Below are 9,370 nucleotides of genomic sequence, written 5' to 3'. Positions count from 1 at the left end.
TGTGTTATAGGAAGTAGAACAAATTTATAAGAGTCAAATCTTATGCCTTTTCAGGGATGCAATTTATGATTTTACGAAGCAAATCACTCTTAGGAAACTAAGTTGTTGAACATCCATTGGTTGAAATCTGATGGATCAGAATTTTTTTTTGATAGAATAGATTGTGGTCATTTTTAATCAGATGATGTTGTTTCATACATGAGGTTATGCACATGCATCATATATCATGATGCATTCTTGTTCTTGTTCAGATTTTTATCAAGTTTTTTATTGATATGGATCATATATTGTCTGTCTTAATGTCAAAACCGGAACATATCATCCAGCTGGCAGATGACTTGCATCGTGCTACTACTATTCATATTTGTTCCAAGAGTGTGATTCATCCCCCCAAATCAAAGCATTTTCTAGTGAGCTGATGGATTTTAGTGTACAATTACCGAAGCTAGAATAGGAAAGTTCAGGATGCTTGTAAAGCAGTAGAAACTATTAAGTAAGGTGTCATATGTCCCTCAGCATATAGTTGCCAGCAGAAAGCTAAACCCTTTACTAGACTTTTAGACACTGGTTTATCAGACTAGAGATTGAAACATATTCTTTTGCAGGTGTGCCATAATATTATTTGATTGGATTCGGGTTGGTGTATGGCTAAAGGTTCTGAGTGATGTTGTATTTCTTCAAGATGTATCTCTTCCGAAATGCTCACAACTAGAAAGAAATCATACCTTGTGAAAGCCTTTTTCTTAATCAATCATGTGGCTCATGATTTTAAAATCCGTGTTACATGGATCTTTGACGGGCAGATCATATAGGAACTTTCAGAGACCCCTTTGATATATGTTCTCCCCATGCATCTGCTTCCTATAGATAATTTTGAATTCGAGGCATGAGTCACTTTCTTCTTTCTTTTTACCATGACCTTTTCTTATTTAACATTTCCACATGCAATTCAGCAGATGGTACACGCAGCGAAATCATAGAGGAAGATCTGCCTAGCATCTTCTTACCAATCTGTATCTATGGGATGGCAGAAGAGTATATATTAGTTATAAGCATGCATGATAGGGCTCATGTGAGGCAAAGTGAGGAATATCCTCTTTCACCGAGCAAGAGAGGACCAACTCATAAAGCTAAAGTTGCCCCCACGCCTGCTCCCCAAAAGAGAAGAACACCTCTCTCTCAGGTATGTGTGTGTGCAACCCCCACACCATCATAACAGTACCATACACCATCGTATGCATGGATTTCCGAGCCCCCTTACACAGTGTACACATACGCCCTTTGCTTTGCCTTCTTTCTCTCCTTTCTCATGTTTCAATCTTCTACTGTCACACCTCCATCTGACAACGGTCTCTCTCTCTCTCTCTCTCTCTCTCTCTCTCTCTCTTTCTTTTCCTTTTTATCTGTACATAGCCTCAGACTAACTTTATTCTCTTAAGAGCTAAGAAGAGATGGGAAGAGACGGCATTGGTCTTTGGGAAAGAGACGAAAACCCAGATTCCCTAAAGCATGGAGCTTTCGTAAGAAATAGGACATGGTTGCTTTTGGCCATTTCACTTTTTCCCGAAATTTACTCTATCTCTCTCTCCTCTTCCTCTAACTCCTTGGCATGAGCGAGTGTTATTCTACGACCAGCCTTGGTCATAAGTTTTCTCAACGAATTTTTGGTGGGATGCATGGGCTTTAGTGAGATCTTGGCTCTTCTGTGTTGTTCCATAGCACAGTCCACTTGCATGTATACATGTGTAGAAATAATAGGACAATCATATTAAAGACGAGGGGAGGAGTGAGAGATAGAGAGAGAGGGAGATGATTCCGAGGAAGAGTCCCAATCAAATCCAACTACAAACTGAGCAAATAAAGAGGTTGTCTCTTTGTCTCCTATCTTGATGTTCGTTCATGGATCCATAAATGCACATGCGCATAAGCTAGATTAAAGACAGTAATAGCAGTCATTTTAGGAACATATAGCAGCTTATTTAAAATGACTAGTCTTACAAGGATGTCAATGCATTTATATACTAGCAACTTTATGGAAATCAGAACTCAATTAAGCTAGAAACTATCACTTGCTAATATACAAGAAGTTGTAGTTAAATTATCAGTGTTGGAGATGTAAGGTTGTGCACAAGCACAAGCATGGCAAGGCATGAAGACACACTACACTGATGCATGCATGGAGTGTGGGTCAAAAGTTGTTCTACCTTGTAATGTCTCAAAAGATGATGAGTAATGCTTGGTGAGAGCTTTAAGCTGCATGGAATCACACCAAAGAGCTGAAAAGAATTGAAGTGCTGCATGTAAAAGCATGATATGTAAACCTAAAACTTGAAGAAGAGATCCTCTCAATCAAAATTTTCTAGGCAGTAGAGATCATCTACATGTCTAAGTTGCAAAAAATTTGCAGTCCATAGGGAACACAATAACATTAAAGAGAGACAAAAGGATGAAAAATGATGACACTAAATATTCTCATATCGCAAATTTAGGGAATGCCTAAACCTTTGAGAAATGATGAAGTAGATATATACATTGTTCATATAAATCCCTCACAACGATTTCTTAAAAGTCAGACATGCCACCAACCGATCCATCAAATATCTCCGACCATAGTGTTGTAACATACAGCCCAATATAACACAGGCAAAGCACCAACCCTAACAATCTGAAAGAAGAAGCCTGCCTACCATTTGATTTGATGCGTGTAGTAGTAACATGACACCACAAACCATATCAGAGATCATACGGGCTTGCAGTAATTAGTCTACTGCTTCATCCTTCCTTCTCCGGTCAAGCAGGCCCCTTCGAAGCCATTGTAAAAAACTGAGCTTCCATGTTAGAACGTGATCATGGGAACCATACGATCACAAGATACTTCCAGATGAGGAGTTGAATCCTGAGAGATCCGTCGCCCATCCGCCCGCGCCGCTGCTGCTGCCTCCGCCACTGCTGCCACTCCAGAATTGATCGTTGCGGGAAGCATTAAGGTAACGCCCTGGGAGATCAAGCAGTTGTTGGCTGTCCTCCATCTTCGCCAGCTGAGTTATGAGCCCGGAATTCGCTCGTCTCGTTTGAGTTTGCCCTGTAATGAACCCCTCAAGAAGCCCACTGCCTTCACCAGCTGCCGCTGGCGGCGGCTGCGGAAGTTCCAGTCCTCCTGGTAATGGAAACTGCTGTATCTGCTGAAGCCTGAGAGTCTCTAATCCAAAGCCATCGAAGGGACCCCTGCTACTGCTGCTCCCTCCCAGCTGATACTCCATTGTGTTTGCGGGTTGGATGCTGGAGAAGCTCATCGCGAAGTTATTCGACGTGAAGTCCGGAAGCGGGTGCAACGAGGCCATGAATGGCAGATGCGAAGGGAACGGGACGTGGGATGTTGTTGCACCACCTAAGCCGGATGATGTGGCCGGGGAGGAGGAGGAGGAGGCTCCAGTCTGAGTGGCCGTAGTCGAGAACTTCGAGGAGCTACCAGCGGTGGACTTGGTCCGCCTGTTGCGGCGGCAGCCGCCGCCGACGGGGACGTTGCGGAGGGCGCCGCCGCGCGTCCAGTAACGTCGGCATGTCTTGCAGAAATGCCGGGGCTGCGACAAGGAGTAGTTGTTGAAGTAACAGAATTTGGTGTTGGTGGAGTCACAGCGCGGGCACTTCTGCCCTGGCTCCGGCTGAGGGACCTTTGCGAGCCGAGCTCGGTCCGCCATCGATCCAAGCCTGATCGAGTCAACCATCCCACCTTCAGTCTGCGGAGCTGCCATTAATGGCGGAAGCTGGCATGTCACACCGCTGCTGCCCACCTGCTGATGAGCTTGCTGCTTCAGTAATTACAACAAGGTAAGAGAGGGACAAAGCAAGAATTATTGTCACTGGTATCGCACAAGTGTGAGAATCTTTTAGTTTCTTATACCATTTGGAAACAGAAGGAATCGGAGAAACGAACAAATATGAGGAAAAGAGATGAAGGGGAAGAGGAAGAGGAGGAGGAGCACTCACCTGGTTCCAGTTAGGTGGATCTAAATACACTGGAACAGATGGAAAAACCATGGTTGGCCTAGATAGTTCCCCCTCTTTTGTTCCTTCTCCCTTCAAGATTTATTTCTTTTGTGGCAAAAGCTTCATGGAGTTAAAGAGTTCTCGTGTAGTGGGCTTTATATTTTAATTTTCTTGCTAGTGTTAGAGAGAGAAAATAGTGGGTCTTAGCTTTCAAGCTTTAAGGGCAATGGGGAAGTAAGTGGTGGCTGAGACTCGAACATGACAAAGATGAGAGAGAATAAATTATGAGACTGTTAGATCCTGTAAGTGGTGGTCTGCCCTATTGTTATCAGTCATGTCCGTGCGAGAATTTATGAGGGACAGCACGAGATCTACAGCACACGTGGGGCCCCGACCGCTTCTTCCCCTTCGGGGTCGGGAAAACGCAAATGGTGCCACGTGTTTTTTCTTTTTCTTTTCTTTTTCGCGTGCGTGCGTGCGTCCGTCGTAACCTTTTCTGAGCCGTCTGATTGCGCGATGGCTCGCGGCCGCGGAGGGCACGTCGCTTGATGCGCGCTCGTGTGGCGAAGGAGGAGTGACCACACAAAACGTAACGGAAGGCCAGGATGCGTTGGAAAGCGCCTCCCGATCCCTGTCGCCTGGGCCACACGCGCATACACACGTGTATGCATGTACGTAGGGCAGCAAAGTCCTGCGATACTTGATGACTCACATCGCGGCCCACAGGCACTTGTCTCTATCTAAGTGGGCTTTTCTGGCACAGCTCAATGTACAGCCCAATGTGGCTCGGTCTGCGACCCAGTAGGCTTGGGTTTAACCCACACTTGTGGTATTGGACATTTTGACTTTGACCCTATGACATGTCCAGTCATAGGGTTAAATAGGAACGATGAACCCTCTATTGCCAGAGGGGGCGAGGTCAATGTGATGCTTTATTTAAGGGAAAGAGATGAGGTAGAAGCTCATGTTGAGTGTCTGACTTCGCAATCTCTTCGTTCTCAATGCACGCTTAAAGAATGGGAGGAAGACGCGCGTTTGGTGCCATTAGTTGGGGTCGGTGAGAGACGAGTTTGAACGCCGTTGATGGCAGCGGGGAGAGATAAGCCGCCAACCAACTGCCTCAACTGTCACTACAGTGGACTGGCGAACCACTGCCAACAAAATCATCATAAATAATCCACACCACATTCAATGTACTCAGAATCATCCCGGTCGAGAACACCACAAACATTCCATAATGCAGCGAAGTCGTACGGGATAGTTCAACGAGGAATGCCTCCTGCACGAAAGCACGGCAGATCACCAGAATCTTAGCTGTCCATGCCCACAAATCCACCATCATCTGTAGCACCGAGGAGATCGAAGAACTAAAGGAACAACCGTGAACAAAGTAGAAGAGGGAGAAGATGTGGATATTTAACTCACAGATCACAATTAGTTCATCTCCAACATTAACACAACAAAAAAAAAAAGAAGAAGAAGAAGAAAGAGAAGCTTCATACAAAAGGAGATAGTCGCAGTGCTGTAGCTCTCGCTCTGTCGCTTTACCTCCTCTTGTTCCGGCTCCCCAGAAGGAGGCTGATGTAGAAGAGGAACCTGAACAGGAATCCCCATGCCACTGTCACCCACAGGCAGTCCCACTTGCTGAGCTGAGTGATGCTCTGCTGCTTCAGTATGTCGGTGCCGGTGGTGATGCATGTGCGGCTGGTTATGTTCACCCCTAAGGAGTTGCTCATGGATTTGAGCACCCTCAGCTTGATCGCGTCCGGCAAGACCCCTAGCGGCGTGTTGTCGAACATCTGAACGCCTCTGACGAAGCACTTGTGCCGGTCGTCAAACTCGTTCTGCATCACTGCTTCGTAGGGGTACTTGACCAGGGATAGGTAGTGGAACCAGATCCAGTAGTCGTGGATGCGGTCTCTGTTGATGAAGAAGCCACTGAAGAGCAGGAAGTAGGCCAGGATCGCGACGACGACGGTGTAGCCTAACATGACGTGTGTCACCACGCCGGAGAGGAACGTCACGAACCCGCTCCCCGCCCAGAACGAGGCCAGGATGATCAGCACGAAGAAGACGAAGCCCTGCATGCCCCCCGCCAGGCCGACGGCGAAGTAGGTGGTCAAGGCGAAGGCGACGGAGAGGAGGATCAGCGGCGGGAAGCCGACGATGGCGTGCGAGAGGACGTAAGACGAGCGGCGGTAGGCGTTGTAGGCTGTCTCCCTCATGAAGATATTGCGCTCCTGGAGGAAGATGGGGAGTGCGTCGGCGCACGTATAGAACATGGTGGACATGGCTATGGCGAAGAATCCGAGCCGTTCCTGAACGCCCTTGGGCGAGTTGTCGAGGCGCCAGAAGATGGTGGCCAGGATGAATCCGGTGAGGAGCACCGCGGCGAGGCGGATAGCGAACAGCTCCGGCATCCGCTTCGTGTTGGTGAAGGATCGCTTGGTGAGCACGCCCATCTCGATCCAGAATGGATTGGCGTACTTCTGGACCGACGAGGCCGACGTCGTCCCCTCGGTCGTGCCCGACACGAGCTTGCCGCGCGAGATGCTGGCGCCGATGGCATCGTTCAGAGAGAGAGATGACCTTGCGGCAGGGACCAGGGCCGGTTGTTCGTCCTGGCGCGACTTGTTGAACTCGACGAGGGACCTTGCACCGGCCGGAGTGCCCTCGAGCTCCCGGATGAGGTCGAGCGCGAACTCGGTGGGGTTCTCGTTATCCGGGATCGGGTGGCCGAAGTCGGAGAAGAACCGGTGAAGGCCCTCCGGCGGTCCACTGTACACTGTCTGGCCGCGGGAGAGGAAGAGCAGGCGATCCAGGAGGCAGAGGATCCGGTAACTCGGCTGGTGCACCGACATGATCACGATGCTCCCGCTGTGAGCAATCCGCTGCAACACCTTGACCACCATGAACGCGCTGGTGGAGTCGAGTCCCGACGTGGGCTCGTCAAGGAAGAGGATGATCGGGTCGTGGATGATGTCGATGCCGATCGACACCCGCCGGCGCTCGCCTCCGGATACGCCGCGGTGGATCTCGTCGCCGATGATGGTCTTGGCGGCGGACCGGAGGCCGAGCTGGTCGATGAGCGCTTGCACCCGGCTCTTCTTCTTCGAAACAGAGAGCGAGCGGGGCAGCCGGAACTCGGCGGAGAACATCAAGGTCTCCTCCACGGTGAGCATGGGGTACAGGAGGTCGTCCTGCATCACGTAGGCGGAGATCACCTTCAGCAGCCGCCCATCGAGTTTCTCGCCGTTGAGGGTGATGGAGCCCTGCAGGCTGTCCCTCACGATACGGTTCGCGAGCGCGTCGATCAGGGTGGACTTGCCGGAGCCGCTCGCCCCCAGCACCGCGAAGATCTCACCTTCCCTCGCCTCGCCGGAGATGGAATTCAATAGCGTCTTGGTTCTCGAGAACGCTTCCGGCGGCGCGAGTGCGGCGACAGGATCCGTGGCGAGGCGGTTCCTCCGGAACAAGGACATCTTCCTGGGTCTCTTCACGCTGTACGAGAGATTCGTGAAGGCGAGCACGAAAGTGGGTGGACGGGAGCTCAAGTGGTCACCTCCGCCGGCTCCGGCGGAGAATTCGTCGAGTTCAAGGACATGATGGGGCGGCGGGGCCGCATCACCGTCGTCCCCCTCTCCGCTGTGGGCGTCGCCGACGTGCTTGAAGAGCTGACCGAGGGTGACCGCTTGGGCGTCGGTGGTGGCGGGTGCCAGGGGGTGGTGGTGGACGAGCAGGCCGTCGCGGGCGATGTCCTCGGCCTCCGCCATCGGTGATGATCGCCGGTCGAACAAGGATATCTTCTCCACGAATCGGGTCATCGCACCGCTCGGCTATCCCCTCTTCTTATAAGGATAGCGGGGACGGCGACTAAACGGCGAAATAGCAGCGCGCTGTTACGGTATCCACGGGGATATCGTGTGCGTGACCCCAACACCCAAGAAGAGCTGTGGAGAAGCGAGGCGTTCCACTGTTGCTTCGTAGCGGCGGACTAAGCGGTGCCTTCATTCGTGCCACTCGATCCCATCTCTTCATAACTCTATTTATAGCAGAGGAACGATAACTGAAAGCGACATGGGCTACGAATCGCTGATACAGGTCATGTGGCAGAAAAATATAGGTAAGAGTAAGTAGGTAAGGGTGTTAAGCTACATGCTATCGTATGCATGAAACGAAGCATGGAGGCGTTCAAATGGATTAAGATGGTATCATCGTCATCAGTGGTTTGGAAGTTGGGACTAAGTAATCGAAGGGATGGAGGACGGTGTGGGGGATACCGGTAGTTCAGGTTTGGATGAGCCAACACGTACCAAACGTGGATCTACTGAGAGAGTTTTCTTTGCTTCGTCCTCACTAAAAATGGAGATAATATCCGAGATCAGATGCCTTTTCCAGGAAGTGCTGCTCATCACAGGTTGCAGATTTGCAGCGTGTGTGAAGGTCGTAACACATTCCGTCCTTAATCATGCAGGCCTCATGTTCTTCCCCCATAGCTGTGTCACCGAACTCGTATCTAAACCTACCTGTGTGGTGAACTCCATGGAGACAGTTCTTCTGCTCTCAACACTACTCTGATCTTTCACCGCCGGCAACAGATCAAAGGACACAGCAGTGATGACGCCCCTGAATAAGTCGACCGCATATCTACATCTGCTAAATCCAAATTCTTTCTTTTGACGAGTCAATTAAGAAGAGGAAGAATCAAAAGTTGGGCCTAATAATCATATCGAGCAATAGAACATGATGCCACGGCATATCTTCATCATCATTTGAGGTTTAATAGTCATGCCTTTTGAGCTATAGAACAGCCACTCCTATTTCTACTCTCTCTCGCTGCAACTGAAACCCTAACCTTATCCTTCTCTGGGCTGCGTCGACAACCGTGTGCCAGCGAGAGCATGCTCTGCGAACGTACTAGCACAAGTGGCACTAATCGGACGCTGAGTTCGTGAAGTCTGTGGCAAGAAGGAAGAGCAGGCAGTGTTGATGGCAGCACCATCCTTCATGGGAGGAGGAGGTGGTTCTGCAACATTGACGGGAGTCAACGTTCACTCATAAGTTTTTATTATTACAAATCTTGATTTATTGGAGTAGAAACGTAAGTTGAATAATAGACTTTTTATTTCACTCTTTAAAATATTTATTATAATGTTCGTTTAGGGCAAATAGATTTCATAAATAATATTGGTAATAATATAATATAATATAAATATAAATATAATTATATGATAATTAACAAATATTATTTATTGAATTATATAAAATAAAATTTTATAGATAATTGGTTCTAAATATAAAATAAAGTTACTGTTAATCTAAATTTTGATATGTGATAAGTTTGAATGTGTGATAAAACATAACCAAGTTAGAAAACAAAATG

The 9,370-nt window shown here is 48.7% G+C and overlaps 2 protein-coding genes across 4 annotated transcripts; both read right to left on the bottom strand.

Moving 5' to 3' along the window:
- Positions 1-2,503: 2,503 nt before the first annotated feature.
- Positions 2,504-4,130, bottom strand: LOC135618296 (dof zinc finger protein DOF3.6-like). 3 transcript variants are annotated; one of them, XM_065119176.1, is made up of 2 exons: positions 3,988-4,130; positions 2,504-3,806 (listed from the first exon to the last, which is right to left on the bottom strand). In XM_065119176.1, exons 1-2 carry the CDS (start codon positions 4,036-4,038, stop codon positions 2,865-2,867), a joined length of 993 nt encoding a protein of 330 aa, XP_064975248.1. In that variant the 5' UTR covers positions 4,039-4,130; the 3' UTR covers positions 2,504-2,864. The 3 variants fall into 3 exon arrangements, with proteins under 3 accessions (XP_064975248.1, XP_064975247.1, XP_064975249.1); XM_065119175.1 differs by having other exon boundaries at positions 2,504-3,809; positions 3,988-4,110; XM_065119177.1 differs by having other exon boundaries at positions 2,504-3,794; positions 3,988-4,098.
- A 1,266-nt stretch (positions 4,131-5,396) lies between these two features.
- Positions 5,397-7,999, bottom strand: LOC135618573 (ABC transporter G family member 5-like). The gene has a single exon (XM_065119553.1). The coding sequence runs from the start codon at positions 7,809-7,811 to the stop codon at positions 5,532-5,534; it is 2,280 nt and encodes a 759-aa protein (XP_064975625.1). The 5' UTR covers positions 7,812-7,999; the 3' UTR covers positions 5,397-5,531.
- Positions 8,000-9,370: the final 1,371 nt, after the last annotated feature.

Source organism: Musa acuminata, chromosome BXJ2-8 (assembly GCF_036884655.1).
Source record: "Musa acuminata AAA Group cultivar baxijiao chromosome BXJ2-8, Cavendish_Baxijiao_AAA, whole genome shotgun sequence".
NCBI lineage: Eukaryota > Viridiplantae > Streptophyta > Magnoliopsida > Zingiberales > Musaceae > Musa > Musa acuminata.
Note: the sequence above shows the minus strand (reverse complement) of the source record. Positions and strands in the feature narration are given on the sequence as shown.

Coding starts and splice junctions, on each gene's coding strand:
- LOC135618296 (XM_065119175.1), bottom strand. CDS start 4,038: ATGGTTTTTCCATCTGTTCCAGTGTATTTAGATCCACCTAACTGGAAC. Junction 3,810..3,987: donor ATCCACCTAACTGGAACCAG/GTGAGTGCTCCT, acceptor TAATTACTGAAG/CAGCAAGCTCATCAGCAGGT.
- LOC135618573 (XM_065119553.1), bottom strand. CDS start 7,811: ATGACCCGATTCGTGGAGAAGATATCCTTGTTCGACCGGCGATCATCA.